The sequence below is a fragment of the Antennarius striatus genome, chromosome 7 (genome assembly GCF_040054535.1).
Source record: "Antennarius striatus isolate MH-2024 chromosome 7, ASM4005453v1, whole genome shotgun sequence".
Lineage (NCBI taxonomy): Eukaryota > Metazoa > Chordata > Actinopteri > Lophiiformes > Antennariidae > Antennarius > Antennarius striatus.
In genome coordinates this window covers 4466213-4487671 of record NC_090782.1, presented here as the reverse complement: position 1 = coordinate 4487671, position 21459 = coordinate 4466213, and the positions used below count along the sequence as shown (strand labels likewise).

Below are 21459 nucleotides of genomic sequence, written 5' to 3'. Positions count from 1 at the left end.
AATGGAACGTTTTTGGTCATTAGCATAACTCTAAATTTTAAAATGAATTTGATGGAATGATATACACGAGCGCGCACAGATACACACACACAATTACACACACACACACACACACACACACACACACACACACACACACATACACACGCACACACACACACACACACACACACACACAGTGGTAGAATCCCTGGGGGACTGTGGACAGCCAGCAGTTACTTCCTACTGAACAGAGATATCGCTCATTTTACTGGAAGGAATGGAGGAGGGGAGGGAAGCCTCTGGATACGGTCAGCCAGTAGTGAAGGCTCTGTATGGATATATCTATATCTGTGTGTGTGTGTGTGTGTGTGTGTGTGTGTGTGTGTGTGTGTGTGTGTGTGTGTATGTGTGTGTGTGTGCGTGTTTGCAGCACCACTGTAGCTTTTAACGTTGTTGAAGCACGTAGACCTTATTCTGGGAAAAACTGATGTCAGAAATTTTAAGTATTTCATGAATAAGTACGAAGCCTGATTCCATCCCATTTCCTTTGCGAATCACCGATGCTGAAACGCATCGTGTCTCACCGCCGACGACCCTTTATGATTCTCAACAACAAATGGGAGGATTTGTTGTTCGAGTCGACAACTTAAACCACACACTGCTTGCAATCTCTTCTCAAGGGCGAACAGGAACAAAAGTGAAGACCTTGCTGCCGGCGATGGCCTCCCAGTTTTTCCTCAGAGACTTGGAGAAAGGATGGCATGAAGTACTTTAAAAATGGAATTGGCTGCTTCCTCATATGTCTTACAGATAGTAAATATCCGTGCAGCCTTACAGCTCTGGCACCGTTTGGATCGCATGGACACTCCATCAGATCTTGTAGTCCAACACCAAGCAAAGCCTCAGTCACTGTTTCTGGGGGGGCTTACATTGGTGGCTGCAGGCTGTGTTGTTTTCACCTAAAGAATGAGCCTAACTTCAGGTGACAGAAGTGGCCAGCTATACATTCAGGCTTGTTAATAACTTGAGAGTGGATGCTACAGTTTTTAACTGGATCCAAAATTATAAAGTTAAAAGGTCCGGCTCCTTTTTTCATCAAGATGTTTTTAAGTCATAGGCTCTTTTTAAAAGGGTTGCTCAAAAGAACACTGGAGGCAAAGACTATCTGGGACTGAAAGATACCTCCTTATGGATTACATCCAAGGGACCAAACAAGTCCTCTACAAAAACTGTGTAAAAGAAAAAAAAAAGAGTCAGATGTCAACTCTGACTAAAACAGTTTTTAAAGAAAAAAAATATCTTCAAAAAAAAATTTTTCTTCTTTTATTTCTTCTTGTGTCCTTCATAGAGAACATTCTCAAAGCCTGAATCCCCGGCGTCTCAGTCATCAGATCTACATTTGACCCTTGGTTCGTCCCTTCAATGTTGATCATGCTTTCCTTAAACTGATCTTGACGACCTTCCAATCCCCGATCTTGTTCATCACAATGAAGGTTTATCTGAAGGATATCTTGAGAGAATGTATGCAGATGTCTGGGAGCAAATACCGGACGTCTTCCTCCTCCTTTCCTTTTTGCCTCACTACAGCCTCATTTCCATATGTATTTGTGCTTCAGGGTATTTGTTAAACTGTTAAATTCTATGCCTTTTTTACGCAAACACTTCTGTTGTCCAGACTTCACCTACTCGATGTGATGTCATCATGTGAACAGACTGCCTTCCTCTGACACTCATTCAGCGTGAGTTCTTGACCTGATGTAGTGCAGCGGTCCTGACATGGACAGTAAGAGGTGTGGATGATGGTGTGTGTGTGTGTTTAGAGAGAGACTGAGATCTCTCTCTAAACACACACACAGGCAAGAGAGAGAGAGACACACATGTCCTCTGCCAGATTAATGTTTCCCCTCTTCTTCTCCTCCATCTCAAGCGCCACCTCCCTCCATCCTGCACGACCTTCCCTCCTCCAAGAGCGAAGTCATCCATCCATTCGTTCGCCCATACATCCATCCGCCCATCCGGCTGACTGATGCACAGAACGGGAATGAGACTGTCAGGATCCGTGAACCTCGACAGTCATTGTCTCTCTCCTTCTTTCGCTCTTTCTTTTTTCTTTCTTCTCTCCGTCTCCCCCTCTCTTTCATTCCTTAACCATTAAAAGTGGTTGAAAGGCCCATAGTGAGAACTGCATATCTCTTTAGTTAATATTAATGTGCAGAGACAAAGGACAAGGTCTCCCTATAGAGAGCTTTACTTTGACGTATGCTCACTGATTCCCTCTCCATCCTTCTAACTCTGTTTCCGTCTGTCTTTGTCCCTTCCTCTTATCCTCCCTTCATCTGTCTTTGTCACATTCATGATCCTCTTACCTTCCTTTTCTTGCCTTTTTCTCGTCTGGTCTACTCTACTCTCCCTTCCTTTTTGACTCTCTGCTATCCATCTCTGGTTCTTTTTACTTTAACCCCCCCCCTCCCCCTCCTCCATCTTTCACTGAGCTTAGTTTGAAGCATTAGAAGGAATGAGACAAAGAAAAATGAGGGTTATAAAAAGAGGGATGAGGAATTGGATTGGTGAAGGATGAGTTTAGCTGCATGCAATATGGCTGCTGTGGGAGGCCATGGGTTGCTGTCCCGCCTGTCTAATACCCTACACTGTTGAATTACTGCTGGGTACAAACACACACAGCGTCAGCGCCATCCAGCTCCTGTTGAGGTGTAAATCTCAGACTTAGCACATTACCACAGCCAGGTGCAGAGCAATAAGGCTCCCACTATGTCCAGACCAGAGACCACATCCCCCAGCAGACCCACTGGCATCCCCACAGCACAGTCAAAAACTAGATATCCATACACGTTCACATACAGTTCACCCTCACGCGATCGCACATCAACGCTTGCGACTTCACCTCTTCCTTTTGTCAGGCAGTCACGTGATACCGTAAGCGCATCCTATTGGCTGACGGCAACCGGAAGTGTGATACGTTACGTGATTCTCGGACTTCCATGAGACACAAAAGTGCTTTAAACAGTTGATGAGAGTGTGGGGAAAAAGGTAATACAGATAGAAGGTGGTTTAATATCAGTATGGGGAGGGTGCATAAACGTTTAAATTACCGTACATAATAAGATAAATAGTTTGTCTTTCTATTGTGGAATTCGTTATTCGCGTGCGTTCCTGGAACGCACTAACCGCGAGTAATGAGGGCGCACTGTACAGTATGTTTCAGCGAACATAGAACACTCATGACGCCCTGCAACAGGTAGAACACGTTGAAGAAAGACAGTTCTTAATTCCACACAGGAAAGAGAGAGAGTGTGAGTTCTTGACCTGATGTAGTCATCTGGAAAAGAGATAACATTTTTGCAATATAAGCATATAATTGTTAAATTAAATGCATATTGCCAATGCGTATTTACAGTCTTGTGGAAAGACATTGGAAAGAAAATTAAAGTTGCGTCCTATGATTCAATTATAAAGGATGGGACAAATTCACTCTTCACAGTTTGTGGCAGGGGATAAAATTCTAGTGGATCCATTGCCAGCAACAAAAAAAAAGAAAATGGTAAGATGCACAGACGGCTGCGAAAAACATCACCTAAGTGAAGTTTCTGGTATTTAATGGGACACTAAATTCCTATTATTAACTCGAAATGATGCCAAAACGGCCTGTTCACTGAAGCTGTCCTCCAAACAGAGTGCTAAGTATCCAGAGAATTGTAGGTATCATATTTCCTGTTCAAGGATACTATGACAGGTATGGCCAGAGGGGGGGGGGGGGATCATACCTGGAAAATACCTGTCAGAAGATCCTTGAGTAAGAAATAAAAGACCCGCGAGGCTCAATCTGCCCTTTGCTTAAAGCTCCATCTAACAACTACAGAGCTGCTGTGTTTCTGGACTGGTCTGTCTGAAGTCAGTGTGAGAGCTGCCACTACAAACATCACTGAGATGATTACCTGTACATGATTTAACACAACTTATTTATAAAGGGAATCAAGACTTTAGTGATACATTAAAAAAACAACCCAAAAACAGAGCAGTAGAAATGACACCAGTCAGAGAGTAAAGCCTGCAGAGGCCCATCGGTCAACCAGAACACAAGTCATGTCATAAAAGTGAACTCATCGCCCTGAAGCGTGATCCACAACAGTGTTGTTTGCATACAATGGGACAGCGTGTACTCTCATCTACTGATGACTTGTTCTTGGAGTTTCAATTAGGGCCTCCTGATTTCCCCAGGGGGGGGGGGGGTCCCTCCCTCTCTTGCAGATGCCTCATTAAAAGAGGAAAACACTGACGCAAACACACACCGGCACACTTACCCCTGACTTCTCATCATAGATCTTGATCCCTCCGAAGGAAACGGTCAGAAACACCTTCTGTTTGTGTTCTCCTTTAGAACGTCCTGCTGCAGCCACACCCTGGGGACAGCGGATGACACACACAGATACACACACACACACAGCACAAAACGCATACGTTAGAAGATGGACAAAGACAAACCTGTTCTGTGATGGGAAGTTTAATTTAACAAGTAAACTGCTTGATGGTTGAATTATATATTTGTTCTTTTCTTTCTTCTCTCTTCAAACGTCATCAATAAAAGTTTCATACCGGAACCACTTTATAATCAGCAACACAAGCAACGTATCCACCGATTATCTCATGTTAAGAATGAAGATGCGCTCATTTGATTTAATCCGATGTAAAGGATGACTTTAATTTCCTAAAATGCCGAAAGGCATTGCAAACATAGGAAATCAATAATATATGCAAAAACAGAGAGGTACATCAAAAAGACATCCAGACAACTGTTCGCTGGACACAAAGTGACATTGTTGATTTATAACTGTACAAGTGTATCTAAGGGTGTAATTCCCTTTTGCATTCACTCCACCACTGTTTGCACAGGTGAGTCACAAAAGAAAAGAAAAGAGAAGAGAAGAAGATCAGAGTCCAGCCAGGAGAAGGAGGAGTAGAATGAATGCAGAGGTGGGGAGATCAGAGAAAAGGAGTTGATGGATTTCCTGTCTGAATAAATGAGAAGGAGGGAGGCTGTTTGATCAATGAGCTGTCTGTTCTCTCCTCACCTCCTTATGCTTATGCTGGATTGAGTTTTCACTACACAAACAAAACGCAAATGTAATTTTCTCACTTTTAAAAATCAAATCTCCCACAGTGTGTTGGACTCCATGTGTTTGGTTTGAGGACAATTAAAGGTGAATAAGGTCCTCTACACATAGACTGGTGGAATACCTTCTGTGTGTGTGTGTGTGTGTGTGTGTGTGTGTGTGTGTGTGTGTGTGTGTGTGTGTGTGTGTGTGTGTGTGTGTGTGTGTGTGTGTGTGTGTGTGTGTGTGTATAATAATAAGAATATATAAAAGAAGCGATGTTGGAAACATCTGAACACTTCTAGTGCAACATTTACAGAATTGTTTCCATAAGCGTGCTCTGGTTATAATACTTGGCTGACTCAGCTTTGCTCATTAGTTGAATAAATGGCCTGTTTCTCCTCATCCTTCCCACTATCATCTTTCTCTCAGTGATCATCCAAATGATTGCCCTCCTATGTGCCTTCCCTCCTCTGCTAACTGCCCCATCTGTCTACCTCTACCTCTAATTGTTCCTGTCCTTGCCAACAAGACATTCACCCCGATGCCTCTCTCATCCATATGATTAACCCCCTCACTGCCTCTTGCGTGAATAAATGGTCTGTCTATAAATATAAAACATTTTCCCTAAATTTCTTCTAAATTGTATAGAAAAAAATATAACAAATTGTGCATGCATGCACACAGCTGTGCTACGATGTACAAATTTAAATATTTAAAAGTTTAGCTTGAGAGTGTAATTGGCACGGATGAGGTATTAGTAATAAAGTTAGAGATTAATGCAGCTGTGGACAAACATGTGGAACGTCTGTGTTGGATTTGTAGCTACTTTAACAATCTCTAAATTTAAAACACCTGAAGAGAAGGAAAAAAACAAAGGTGGAGACTTCCCCTACCTTTAGCTTCATCATCGAGTCCTGGCAGAGTTTGTCTCCTCGGGCGGCGGTGACCTCGTCCAAGCCGATGAGCTTGGCCTTGTAGCGGACGCCATCGCCCTTAAAACGCCTGATGAGAGCCGCCTCACTTCGATCCTGCCCTGCAGACACACACAATCACACACACTCAAGTCTACAGTACATCTTTCAGTCAAGGACCTCCATCTACCTCAGACCAGTGCTATTACCTCAGGATCATCAATCACACCGATCACAAAGGACTTCGGCAGTAACCTGAGGCAAAAAGCAGCCTCAGTGTAGGTCAAAGCCTCCGATGTTCCTCCTGTCTTATTAGGTGATTAAGTCAGAGCGTATGGATGACACCAGTCGATATACCCGGATATTAGAAACACTGAAATCCAGAGTTACAGTTCAAACTGTAATCTTTCTCCTCTGGGGCCATTTTCCCCCTAAAATAATAGAGTGACATGCTGCTCTTATCTCCGTCGCCCTCAGCCTTGCCTCACTCCTCACCCTCTATTGTGAGCGAGATTGTCACTATTGTCCATGTAGATTCATGAGCCTTGGTGAATTGTGTGTGTGTGAGTATGTGTGTGTGTGTGTGTGTGTGTGTGTGTGTGTGTGTGTGTTGACCTTGTTCTATTCCAGGAAGTCTGTACGTTATCTCCTGACGTGACACAACAACCAGTGAAAGCAAAGGGAGTGAACAGGAGCTCACAGGAGCAAAACCCACTTTCTGTCTGCGACTGTTTCTCCATCGTTCCCCTATCTTTGACCTGCAGTGCGCCAACATTTCATCATCAAATATAGTAGAGGGAAATGCTCCTGCATCTGTGAACATCTCTGCATTGTGTTTCTGAGCGTGTGTGTGTGTGTGTGTGTGTGTGTGTGTGAGTGTAAGTAAAAGACCGCAAGAGCGATAGTGAGAGGGAAAGGCATAATGATAATGCAGCATATTCAGATAATATATTGAGGCATTAGTTCTGTACTCTATAACAGCGTGACTCTTGGAAGGTCATAGTCAGAGTGATGGAGAGCCCCCACTCCTCCTTTCCTTGTTCTTTCACACTCTCTCCATTCAGAGAGTCCCTACAGCATTGCAGTAAAGTAGGAATAAGGCCTTAAACCACAGGTGAGAGAACCATACTGTATTATAGCTCCAACGGATCATCCTTGTGGAGAATAAACCCTTCACCTTTCTCATGGTGGTCTGCTGGCAGAGACACGAACACACACAATTCTGATCATTATAAACCCTTCATCTGAATTCCATCACATGTACCTGTGTGCAAGGTGGCAAATGTTTCAAGGCAGTAAAGACTAGAAAATGCCTCACTATCAAAGACATAACAGGTCACAGAGGACTGGAATTCACCTCGACCAGTTTAAACCAAAAATAGGACGTCTTGGAAGTTGTGACGGAAAAAATGTTTGTAAAAATCATTAGTTGTTAAAATGCATTCTATCTGAAGGAAAGATGAGTGCGTCATCAAAGAGAAAGAGTCTTTTCCTCATTGATCAAAAAAAATAAATACACACACACACACACACACACACACAAACGGTGCGAATGAACTAATTCTACTGAATCACTGAACAGGAGAAAGTCCATTCCAGTCCTGCTTGAAGTAAATGATGACTGCATGCTCCAGTCTTCAGAGACAAAGAACTGAAGAACATCTGGCCTTATTTTTGGAGAGGCTAAAAAACATCTTTCTATTGTGTCAGGTCTCAGTTGGGTTGAGATGAGAGTAATCCAAAAGCTGTTTAAATCAATCCAATGGACTTTAAGGAAGTTTCTTGAAAGCGTTTCGCCTCTCATCCAAGAGGCTTCGTCAGCTCTGACTGAAGCCTCTTGGATGACCATGACCTGGATAACTGAGAACCTACACAGACATGGAGATGAGACTAAGAGATTAAACCACTGGGGGATTTTTTTTCCCCCCTCTGTAATGCAAGAACAATTGAAGACATTTAAATATTGCCTTCATTAAACTTAAAATGGTCCCATGAAATGTGCACAGAGGCGAGTAGACGCATAAACAACTGCATTATAGCAAGAGTCAGCAGCGATTATAAAACCCCCCATTAACTCACCATCTCTTCACTCCACATGAATAACATGAAACATGCCACAGATGCTTTGTGTAAACGTACACTCATATATCTGCTGAATCCGAACAGAAGCTAGCCTGTCACAACACGGCTTTAAATCTCACTGCTAACGTTAACTCATTAAACTAAGTCGGGTTTTTTCATGTTGAAACCAAAGAACATTACAGGTGGCCTGAGGAGTTCTCAAGGGAACAATGCATGTCTAACGTCTGCCAGACGTATTGAACTTATTCCCCTCTTCCAAAAACATTTTCGAGTTGGATTTTCAATTTAAACTGTGCATTGTTCACGGTTTTTCAGTCACTTTCTATCTTCCTTCCATTATTCCCCATGATAATACTCTTCAGGGAGTAACCACACACAGACATACTGGCTAACCTCACTATCAACGTGACAACAATTAATCTGAGGGTCACTTCTCAGGTGAAAACAACGGAGAAGATGTTTCTAATTCATCAATTTCAGTCTGTCTTTTGTGTTGTGGCTATCGTGAATGTTCCTATCAGGATGATGGTGTTGATGATGATGATGATGATGATGATGATGGACAATCGATTTATCTTAATGCGTGATTCACAAATGCAAATGAGTGTGTAAATAAAACCAGAGATGTCCAGCTGCTTTTGCCTCGCCGGAACAGCAGTTTTGCATTTGAGTTTGACATTTAAGACTTGCTCCCTCTATCTGCATCCATCACCATTACTGCTGCTGTAGTGGATATACGGAGAGAGAGAGAGAGAGAGAGAGAGAGAGAGAGAGAGACAGAGAGAGAGAGAGAGAGAGAGAGAGAGAGACAGAGAGAGAGAGAGAGAGAGAGGAGAGGGAGAGACAGAGAGAGAGAGGGAGAGAGAGGGAGAGGGAGGAGCTGAAAAAGGCCAACAGTGGAAAAAAAGAGAGGAGAAGGTAAAGGGTGTCGAGGGTTTACTTCTCCCGCTGAGCGGCTCAGATTATTACCTTTTTGGGAGCATGTTCCATGAAAGACCTCCTCACGAGTTGAAAAGACACAGTGTGTGTGTGTGTGTGTGTGTGTGTGTGTGTGTGTGTGTGTGTGTGTATGTGTGTGTGTGTGTGTGTGTGTGTGTGTGGTAGTGCACGTCAGCAGGGGACACATTCAGTCTGCTGTAATTAAATGTCTGGTACTGCTGTGACCCCACTGAGCTTCAAAAACAACTAATGAAAGAATCTTCCATTTCATCTGTCATGACTGCACACACACACACACACACACACACACACACACACACACACACACACACACACACACACACACACACACACACACACACACACATACACGCAGAAACACCACAGTAGCACAAGAGAGCCATAATATCTTGAATTTAGTTCTCTGGGTGACAGTAGAGATGTTAATAACTTACAGGGTGTGTGAGTGTGTGTGTGTGTGTGTGTGTGTGTGTGTGTGTGTGTGTGTGTGTGTGTGTGTGTGTGTGTGTGTGTGTGTGTGTGTGTGTGTGTGTGTATTTAGTATGCAGAGTTGGTTTGACTGTTTATCTAAAGAAACAAGCAATGAGGGAGGGAATGACATAAAGCCAAGAGCAAAGGAGAAAGAGAACCTGATGGATAGATGAGTGAGCCACGTCCCAGTTGGATAAATGTCAGTCAGGATTAGAGCGTTATGACAGGGAGAACCCCCCTGACTCAATTCACTCTGACACAGACACACAGACACAGACACACACACACACACACACACACACACACACACACACACACACACACACACACACACACACACACACACACCCGTACAAACACAATTCTGCAACCAGCTACAGGTACAGCTCGTCCAGCCCCACCCCTGAATACTTATTATGCTGAAAACACAAGAGTGATGCATGCAGTAAGGCCGTGGCATCCCATTGTTCAGAAGACTGCCTCTGATGCACCAGTGGTAACAGAACCTGGAAGTCCTTTCAAAGACTTCATGTCGTTCATGTGATCCAAGCTGGTTCACCGCTTCACCAAACGACTCATTGATCACGTTCATTTCATCTTAAAATTTCTCTGATTGTCTTCCTTGTTTTTCTCAACTATGTCGATGCAATCCAAAATCATTTACTGATTAAAAGCTGATTTTCTACGATCTTATTTTCTTGACATGTGTTTGATCAAACAATCTCTTTCCTTGCTCCGGAAAGCAAGGAAAGAGATTGTTTGATCAAACTGACTTGTTTGATCAAACTCCTGTGTTTCTACTGGTTTTAATGTTTCAGATGACCTGTAGATGTACAGTAATAATTTTTTTTGTCTGATTAAATGAATGCTGATCATCCAGGCAGAAGATTGAAGCACAGAGGTTTTAGTTTAAGGCCAACAATGCATAACAGTCTACTTCATTAATTTCATTAAACATCAGAGACACAGGGCATAAAATTGAACCCATTGGGCATGAAGAAGTGAGACATGAAGCAACTCTGTGCATAATAAAGGCAGACCTCTGGCCTTCTCATTTGTGACAGGAAGTTGCCGTCATCCTGCTCCCCATTTCAAGGAGCATCACACCCAGCAGCGATGTTAGCGCCACAAAAGCTGACATCAATATCAATTCCTAACAGGCACGCGCTGCTCGCAGTAGCTGGTTAAGTGTGGGGCTTGTTTCTCTGTGCTCCAGATGAAAAAGCACCCAGAGGATCTTAACTACTGCTGGGATGGTTCCCAAGAAATGCTCATGAGGGAACAGCAGTTACTCTCCAATTAATCCTGCTTCTAAACCCTGCTGCTAAGTGCATTTTGGAAAGTGCGTGGGTTTCTGGTGCTTTCTTTACCTATCAGACACTCATACCCACTCTCACTCAGACTCTTTTATACCCGCAGACAGCATCTGCCAAGAAAACAACAAGTTTCCCCTTCAGCTCTGTAGTTAATTCTGACCGATTGATTTGGCACACAAAAGCTCACACTTTTCTGATCCTACGCGTATGTACATGCAGGAGTGAAATGTGGAGTGTTAAACAGGATGATGAATTACTGTTGTCACTCATTAAGTAAGTGAATGTTGTGTCTTAACTGAATTTTTTCCTCATTTGCGACACGACTGCCGTTGTATGCTGTTTTCTGAGCTCAAGCTGTTTGTTAAATCATGTGAGGTTAACATTAAGATGAATTTAGTTCTGCCTGCGGGTTATACCATTTATCTGTCTGATCAACATCAGTAATTTAACAGGGATGTTAGAAGAAAGAAAGGAAATGAAAAGGCTTTTGAGTCGATTCAAACAAAGGTTAGACTTCTAGACAATCTCAAAGAGCTGTGGAGGTGTAATTTTTCCGTTCTTGACCTTTTAGTCTTCTCATTCCAACATTCCTATTCTCTCTATTTTCTATTTCTTTTTCCCTTTCTCCCCGGCTGCATCTACCCGCCACTTGCTGCTCTGACCCGCAGGACGGGGGCACAGCCAAGACCTGAGCTGTCTGTGCATCAAAGTGTGGGTGCATGCATGTGTGTCTTGAGGCATCCAGCAATCCTCTGTAGCAGAAAAATATATTAGAGCCGAAAATACATCAGGGACAGACTCAACACACTGCCCATTTAGGATCCCCCCACCACCACCAACCCCACTCACCCCCACCCCTCACCACCATCAAAACACTCACACTCCAAAACACCCACACCCTACATCAAGGTCACTTTTGAGAAAAGCAAATAAAGAAATCTTTTGACGTTGTGTGGTGGGAGTTGAAAAAGACAGACTTCTTTAAATGACTTTAAAGCATCTGACAGTACAGACACATGAGATACAGAAAGTACTGCATGTTCTTGTAGGCAAGTAGGATGAATAAAGATGCAGTTGGATACTTTTTTAAAATCACAAATTACATTCAAAATGGATGTTTAAATGTAGTTCTGTGCAGACCCATTGACCTCTATGAAGCTCATTGTTTAAAACGTCACTAACATACTGTACCTAATCACATGATAAATAAATAATGTTAGGGTTTTTTATCAAATGTAGAAGTCTGGGATTTTCTAACCAAAGAATTAGACACCAGGACAAAAAAAAAAGGACCACCACTGTCTGACAGACTTGTTAGACTCATGATTAAACGAGTTTTTGAAATCTTCCAATTGTCTGCAAATGTGAGTGTTTGAGAAAAAGAAGGATAAAATAAAGTTGACAGATGTGCTCTCTCATCATTGTTATTTGTGTCAGGGAGGGAGCATCACAATGGCTTTGCAGTGAATTGTAAAGCTGTGCTAATTCAATCATTCATTCATTTCACTCAATCGCTCATCCTGTTTAGGGTCATGGGGGCTAGAGTCCATCCCAGCTCACACTGAGCAGTAGGCAGGGTATGAACCCAGAGAGAACAAATGAAGACACGGGGAGAACATGGAATTTTCTCACAGAAATGTCCCATTTGAACCCATGACCTTCTTGCTGTGAGGCAACAGCGCTGTGTGTTGCTTTACTCTGCTAATTTTTAGCTAAAATATGACTACATGCATAGTTGATTCACACTCCGTCATGATGTTGCCTCTCAACATTAACTGTAGTGATGGACAAAATGCCTCAAGTGAACTGTTTAACTAGTATCACTGGTTAGTTATCCTTCAGTGAGACTCACCTCCACCACATCGACGCTTCACTTTTGACCTGTACAACATTTATTGTCTTGAATGCACTCAAACACACACATACACACACACACAGGAGCAATGAGGATTTTAGTGTTCGTTACATTTCACTGCATTCACTTTGCATTGTGGTTGCACACGAGTCCCTGTTCCTGACTCCTTGTTTTCCCCCATCCATCCCCCATCTTCCTCTTTCTGCTCCCTCTTGGGAGATTATGGAGTCTCTGTCAGTCTAAACCTGTTGTTCTAAGAATGAGTCTTGAGATTACTTTTGTGGTAATTTGGAATTATGCAAATGGAAATGACTATCATTGCACAAACTGACTTTATTGCTGACTTACTGGTATGCAGGGAAAATGAATTTCAGGAAATGCTTTGCCAAACAGCAGAGCTCACAGTATTTGTATTCGCAGAGTGCTTGTGTTAAGTTAATTCAAAGTCTATTTTCACTATAACAAGATGTGTTCTGTCATGTGGAAAAAGCTCTCAGGCAATGTTAGCAACCTGAACTATTTGTACAGCACCTTGTTGATTAGGACTAACATCTAAATGGAACTCTGATCATGTGGATGGCAACAGTCCTGTTTCTAGGAGAGGACATCCAACGCAGCACATTCTACACAGGCATAAGGTGACCTAATCATCCAATCCCCATTAAATATGAAGCCAACACTACCTCTGCTAGCAGGAGGCAAATCCTCACTCCTATTACCCAGTCGCTCACCTCCATCCAATCTCCCAGCATCCCTTTGTCTTTGTAAGACTCTTGGGGGTAAAGCCTATTTCTTGCCCCGGCTTTAATTACAAGGTAAAGGGTGTCAGTAACAAAGGGAACATCCTGTGTGTATTTGTTATGGTGTTTTCTTTCTTTTTGCTCTAAGGGTGGACACACACACACACACACACACACACACACACACACACACACTGAAATGTGTTTCTGTCAGGTTTTTGTTTCCTAAGCTCTTCCGTCAGCCGGGGTCCTGGGAGAGAGGGACTTCAGGACAGGAAGGAAAAAGGAAAACCGGAAGTTGAAGGGAGAGTATCTGATGGGAGTATTTCTTGACGTGTCTAGTTCTTCCACTATCCCATCATCACCGCTGTTAGTAAAAAAATGAATAATCTGAATGAATAATATTTCTAAATCCTGAGGAAGGATCAGTTTTTATACAACATTCTTTAATCACACAATGTTTTAGAAAGCTGTCTGCTCATAAGTGGGACAAGCAGAAGATTCAGCCCATAAAGCTGAAATACTACTGTAGACTACTCGGATAGTTTTTCTTTTTCTTAGTTTAGTAAAGGTTTTTTAAATGTTCATGTTTCCTGTAATTTCCTCTGCTTCCCGTACTCCTATTTGTCGCTCCTTTTCTCTTTGTCCCCAACAAACCTTTTTCTAATCTTTTCTTCATTTCTTTGCTTCCTATTTCTCTGTCCAACTATTCGAGGAAAAAAATCTATTAGACGTTTGTGTTTTCAGTTCATTTCCGATAACTATAGAAAGCTATAACTGTTGTGACTGTGAAGAGCTTTGCCCTGAAAGTTCAGATATTGTTTTGTGGAAAAATAGAATGGAAGAAAATAAAAAGCTTGTCAACGTCTAACAAATGGAGATTGTCCCTTCAATCCTCAGTCCTTGAACCGGCACAGCGGGAGAGACAAGTGAGCTCTTTCTGAGCATGTGTGTGACACTGGGAACTTATTCTTTGGTGCCAAATGATAAGCAGGGAGCAAACTGTTGCTATGGAGACCATACTTAGTGATGCTTTGAGCAAAATTTCACCAACTAGCGTGGAGGGGAGGTTTAAGCTGAACAACACCCCCTCAGACACACATACAGACCTTAAGACAGAAACTAAAAGGCTTTTTTATGCTTCTAATGTTAATTGTCTTTGGTCGTACTTCAATGAATGTTTATTTTTTTTAACAGTTAAGAAAAAGAGATGAGTAAGTCATTGGTGGTGCATCACAAAAGAAAGATGTGTCAGTGGTATGCTGATGCCTGCCAGGGAATAGCATTGATTATATCACACCACAGTTAGCTGCCATGCTAAGTGATTATCATGCTGTATAAATAAATGCACAGACTGGTGAGAAGAGAAGACAGCAGGATGGACAGTTTGCTAATTTTCCAGGAGTAAACTGATGGGAGAGAGGGGCAGCAGATAGCGTGAGAGGACAGCGACAAGGCAGTTATCTCTAAACGTAGTTGTTGAGATGGAAAGGCCACATTTGGGAAGTGTGTGCTGCTATGTGTGAATGAGAGTCATTTTGTCTCCCAACGTCCTGCATCCACTGTTGGGCTCCACTGACAACCACAACAGCAGACGACCAATTCAATTCAATCTCTGTCTGATTGGAGGGAACAGATCTGATTACCTCTCATAGAAAGCACACACACACACACACACACACATGCACACACACTCAAAACTCCATTGTTTGTGCTCTAAGATTCCCCAGGGAAAGATATCGGAGTAAATGTCTGTGGTGATTGTGCCAGATAGACTGGATGTGTGCATGAAATCCACACGAAGAAGATAATGTGTTTGCTAATCGCACACCAGAGACGAGCAAACGCACACGCACGCATCCACACACACGGGGGCTAACAGCTGCGCAGCTATAACCCTTAACTGCTCTTTTCATGCTGTTGGCTGCCAGCTACACTGTAGATACACCCCAACACATCCTCAGCCAAATCCCTTTGTGGGAGAGCCATGATGGCTCCGAGTTGGGACGACTGTTGACTGAGTGTGTGTCGACAGCGGTGAAAGTTATTATGACTCGTAATCATATTGTGTGCCACATCATGAAAGATAGACACACATCAGTGGCTGCTTTATTTGAACGTTTAATGACATTATGAATACAATACCGCACATAGAAAGAGAAAAAACACCATCTGTTGGTCAAAGCAGGCAATAAATCCCAAAAATATGACTGGTTTGCACAGAGGTTTTTCTTTTAACCCTAACCTTAACCCGTATGACCACTGAAAAAGGCAGTAACAATAAGAACCAACAAACAACTCCAAAAACTTCATTTTTAACTACAATTAATGTAAATAATTCCACATGTGCATGTTTTTGGAGAAAAACCAAGAACTTGGAGAAAATGCACGCAGACAAAGGGAAAACAAAGAAACTCTGTACAGAAAGGACTTGAACCCATAATGTAGAAAGAATATAAATTGGGACACAGCAATGGCTCATATCTCAAAAAACCTCATATCTCAAGGTGCTAGATTAAAATAAAACTGGTGTCTCTGCCATCTTACCAGGCCAGTACGTTCATTAAGCCTGCTGTAACAGATTAAAGTTTTATCATACAATATCTTGTAATATAATTATGTTAATTACTTAATTTAATAATAAGCAGTGTTGTTCAAGTTCTGAGTTATAATGCCAAAAGGACTTGCTCCCTTGACGAAATAGGATTCAAATATTCCCGAGAGTTTGGCGTCCAAGGTTCATTATAGTTTATTACAAACTGAGATGTAAAAGTTAAAAGAAGAGCCTAAACTATAATTAGTTGTTGGACTCTTCACAAATCATAATTTGGCTCTGTTCTAATTGACATTCACTTACAACAGTTTGTGCTGGCAGACCGTCAATTCAATGTTTTATTAATGATGAAGAATAATAAAAATGTCTTTCCCTTTGATAAATATCCATCCATCCATTTTCTTGTAGAGACAATCACAATCGTGTCATCTATAGCCGCTTGCCCCCCCCCCATGGCGCTGGTCTGCTGGAGCCAATCCCAGTCAGCTACGGGCAAAAGGCAGGGTACACCCCAGATGAGATGCTGGCTTGTCATGGGGCCACACGAAAAAACAAACACACACGATCACACTCACACCTATGGACAATTTGGTGCAGGCCAATTCATCTAAGTTGTACGTTTTGTACATGTAATTCGTAGGAGAAAAACAGATTCCTGGAGTTTTCATCTGCGATGATCACCCTGAGTAAAAACACACCAGAGAACCCCCATCAGAGGACACAAAACACACACTCAACACAGTCAGTCACACATAAAACCAAGGCTGTTGAATGCACACATTGTTTACAGACTGGTACTTTTGTCTGAACAGCATCAAGGTAGCAGCAGTCAGTTTATTCAGACAGCTCTGTTAGCTGCTGTTAGCAGCATGAGCTTACCTGAACCAGCAGGGTGAGCTTGGCAGGTTTTATATATTTGTCATCTTTAATAGATAAAGATAATCTTCATACCTGAACACACACATTCATACACATGCTCGGCTACAATATGCAATTAACTTCCATACCAGTGCTCTACTGCTGTGCTGTTGCATACTGAGCGTTTTTTAATAGCACGGAAAAGAATGTATAATATACTGATGATATACCTGACCTATTCAATTCAGTCATTTTGTTCAGCAAAATGGATTTGAAGAGATTAAAAATGATTGAGATGAAAATTGACAATATTCTTGAATGCATTTTGGCAATTAATATTATCGAATTGATATTTATTTCTAACACAGAGCTACTCCGTCTGGTGTAATAATAGGTCTTTTTTTTCCCTGCATGTCGTTTAGTCATGTGGGTTGAGAAAAAATGGTTGTGTACGCATTGTTGTTTCAATGTTCTGTCAGCACCAGGACCAGTGGCTTCTTTTGACTTATCTGTGTGTTCATTATCAATGCAAGTGGATGGAGTGACACCATCACCGTCATGATTGGTCTTGGTCTTGTCGTCCTTAGAAGTAATGTTTCATCCAATGTGGACACAGCTGGTTGTCCACGGATAACAGGATCATCTGCCAGGTCATTTTTCGTAAGCATCAGTTTGGTTATTGGCTAGTTATAGAAAGTTGTCTTATTAGTGCCAATTCTGTCATCAGTCTCTGTATCGGTAGCTTCATCTAAAGCCATCTGAGACAGAGGGTCAGAATCCCACAAGCGGTGGCTCCGACTGGCAGTCGTCTATGATCTCTATGGGTGATTTCACATACTCGTTACTGATGTCTCTTGGCAAGTGATTCATTGCGATGAAATCGTGATTTAAGGCTTGACTGGGTGTGATTCTGTCTTTAGGGTCTAACTGCAGCATCTGTCTAAAGAGACTTAAAAAATCCTGCATGCCTTTGTACTCAGTCTTATCCTTGTCTACAATGTGTGTGAGTAGGATTTCTTTAAGATCATAAGGAACCTCATAAAAGCCCCCAGGAACACAAGATGTGTTTAAGACTCATATTTGTTTTTGGTATTTAGCCTCCATGGTCATGAAGGTGAGTCTTGCTCTTTGATAAAATAGTCCCTGTGGTATAAGTCCAGCCAGGACACAACCAAAAACCCGCATAGTGATGATGTTTCCCAATGGGATACCCAAAGTGACTTCTCGGGCTCTGAAAGCTATATGTTGAAACATCTGTACTTGTTTACTGAACAAATTTATTTGGGCTAGATTAACCAATTTAAACTTGAAGGGGTGCTTCTCACAAACTACTATTACACTCTCCAACTTTTTTTCTGAACGAATGCCTTGTATCCTCTTTAGGGCTCTCAAAGTAATTAGCATCTGTTCTACAATCACCCTAATCTCTGACAACCTAAGTGGCATCAAAACCAGTCAGTCAGACTAGAAATACACCACATAAATAAAGTCCATTTACTATTATGAATCAAATGGATCTGGCGGTGTCAGGTAAAAACAGCTGCTGACATGTGATCGATTGTTCTTGTCCTCCAGCTTTGGCCTCAGCAGGTCCTTAATCACACAAATGCATTGGGTTCTCTCCACAAAAAGGATGAAGTACACAAACGCGTTTCAGATTTCAACCTCTTCTTGAGCTTGTGGAGTCATCCTGCTGGCAGCAGACAAACTGACCCAGGAAAAAACGTTCTGTACGACCTTTAAAGCACTTCAGCCACGCCTGATAAAGGTTTTTTAAAAATGACCAGCACCACGGAAACCAAGATGCTGATATGCTACTCAGATGTCAGTGAAACAATGAATATCAGAATTAATTCAGTAAGGACTGAAGGTATTTAGTCTGCACTACCTTGTGATGCAACAGTCTGAGCGGGACTGTTTGGACTGAATGCTTTTTATGCTGCTGTACTTCAAAAAGTGGTGATGTGAGCAGCAGAGGGCATCGGTCAGTCACTGCACTCCTCTGTGGGCTCATGGTTATGTTGACACTGAGGTTTCATCACGCAGGCCGTCTGCAGCTGGATCACGTTCTACCAGACCTGCTTCAGTGCTCGTTCTTCATTCCATCCTTAGGGACTAACTAACAGCACCATACACTGTGTGCATGCAGGGTGATCCACACACACACAAATACACACACACATACACAGGGGGCCTGTAGGCATGCAGGTAACGGCGAGGTAGAGCTGCGGGAAGCTCCTACGCGGTGCACTATTAATGAGCAACTTGCTCAGGGGCGCCTCGGCAGTGCTCGGGAGGTGAGCTGATACCTCCTACTGTTCAATTTTTATGCCGGCAAAGAATTGTGTAACCAGCCCAAGACTTAGTGGACCGAGCTGCTGCCGCCCCCAAGAGAGACTGACACTCCCTGTTGGGGTGGGATTAAATAAATTCTCTTCTTCCCGCTCCTTTTCAGGCAGAAGTGCATTGTTGAATTATGTGCTTTGCTTATTTGTTTGCTTATTAATTTTTTTCTTCCTTGCCTTGCCTGAAATAATATGAATGAAAAATCTCTGATATCAAGTTATCTTGTTAAACACAAGTATTTTTTATCTGCAGTAGTATTATTTGGATTTTATTGGTATGTACCGGTATTAAACTATGGTTATTTATTTGTGAACTACAGTGCGCCCTTACACATTCGGTCATCAACGCTTGAGACTTTACCTCATTGTGGATTTTTAGTAGGCAGTCATGTGATACCGTACGTGCATCCTATTGGCCGACGGCATCCGGAAGTGCTGTGCGTTCCGTGAGGCTCGGACTTCCGTGAGACACAAAAGTGCTTTAAAGTCGATAAGAGTGTGGGAGAAGGTAATACAGATAGAAGGTGGTTTAATATCAGTATGGAGAGGGTCATAAACGTTAAAATTACCGTAAATGAGATAGGGTAACGAACTATCGCAGAATTTGTTATTCGCATGTGGTTCCTGCAACGCATTAACCGTGAGGAACGAGGGCGCACTGTATTGTATTTACTATTATTTTTAAACTATCCCCAATGTATTTTATTGATCTTTTTATTTATTCCACTTTACTTGACTATTCCATATTCGCTTTTGTGCTATTTGTGATTCTTACCCTTCTTCTGTAACACAGGACATGGGATGAATAAAGCAGACCTCTAAATCTGTCACGGCAGAAAGGGTTTGGACCCAAACGTAGAACACTCGAGGAGAATCTTTCAATCATATTTAATCAATAACGCAAAATTCCAGGAAATACAAAACAACTCTCAAAGTTCAGCAAACTAGACGTGCAAAGCAAGGGTACGAGACAATCTGAAGCAAAAGAGAGTCAGGCTTAAAAAGCTTGATCATGACCAGGTGTGGAGATGAGACTCCACGCAAAACTTCGGCCATTCCCCCTGCCACCCCCCAGCACGGCAGAGCAGCAACACCCAACCGTGACAAAATCTACTGATCCATTAACAACCTATGATGACGGTTTGTGACTGAGCTGAAAAAAAAGCCTCTCATAATCTTAAAAACTTGGCAACCAGCCGTCTGAATGAACATATTCATTAATATTGGAATTGTAATAATTGGAAGTGGTGTGGAAAGAAGGAGGCGGGGGCGGACAGTGAAAATCACAGGGGGTAGGGAGGCAGACAGATGTAATCTTTGTGGATTTATGGAGGATTTATAGAAACTATTATACCTCATGAAATGAGCCTGACCAATAAAACAGTCTAATTCATTATCTAAACCAGAAAAAAGCTGTAGTTATCCATTCAGGTCATGTAAATGCTAAAGGTCAAAGGTTATCTCTGTCATGGTAATTCAATAAAAAAATGAAAGGAGAGCAACGGAAGGAAGACTGACCCGTAAGATAAACAATGTAACATACAGTGGAAACGCACCTGAAGTGTGAGACTCACAAACACACTCTGACACACAAGACCTGTGATTAGTGTGTGACACGCAGCAGTCCAACCATCTCCTTCATCACATTCTTCACCACAGAGCGGTGAAACAAAGGCCTGAGATTTAAACAGCCTTCTTTCACATTGACTCATTAGTCGCTCTGGTTTTCTCTATTCACGTTCCGTCTCTCCTCTGTGCCTCACTGAGTCAGAGCAAGGTCATGTAGGAGTCAGAGCAGAGGAGGAGGACGAGAAGGGAGAGGAAGGATGTTATGAGAATGAAGAACTATCAATATAGGGATCCTCACAGCAGCTGAATCGTACCCCGATGATGATCAGACATTCAGGGGATATATTTTCATTCCGCCTTGACTGGTCTGGAGGGACAGAGACCAGAGGCTGGACACGAAGACATTCTACGCTGTGGGAACACAGGTTACACACAAGACGCTCACTGGGACATCATAGCCCCAGAACACACTCATTGTTTGTGTGTGCTATGTGATTGCATTTGACTTTCATCACCCGAGTGTGTGTGTGTGTGTGTGTGTGTGTTTGTGCGTGCGTGCGTGCGTGTGTGTGTGTGTGTGTGTATCTGCTGGGAGGAACAGCCTGGATCAGAACAGAGATAAGTGGGTAAGGGCTCACCTTAAATAGTAAATGAAACACAACCGCAGCTCGACTCCACAATCAGTTACTGATATTGAAATAATTC

The 21459-nt window shown here is 42.4% G+C and overlaps 1 protein-coding gene across 7 annotated transcripts in view; it reads right to left on the bottom strand.

The window, feature by feature from the left end:
• The window catches only part of dab1a (DAB adaptor protein 1a), a 179745-nt gene that overhangs the window by 20415 nt on the left and 137871 nt on the right, over positions 1 to 21459 (bottom strand). For all 7 annotated transcript variants that reach the window (XM_068319424.1, XM_068319423.1, XM_068319426.1 and 4 more), the window contains 2 exons: positions 5987 to 6126; positions 4302 to 4400 (listed from right to left, as the gene is read on the bottom strand). In XM_068319424.1, coding sequence (XP_068175525.1) covers positions 4302 to 4400; positions 5987 to 6126 — 239 coding nt within the window. The remainder of the gene's footprint in view (positions 1 to 4301; positions 4401 to 5986; positions 6127 to 21459) is intronic.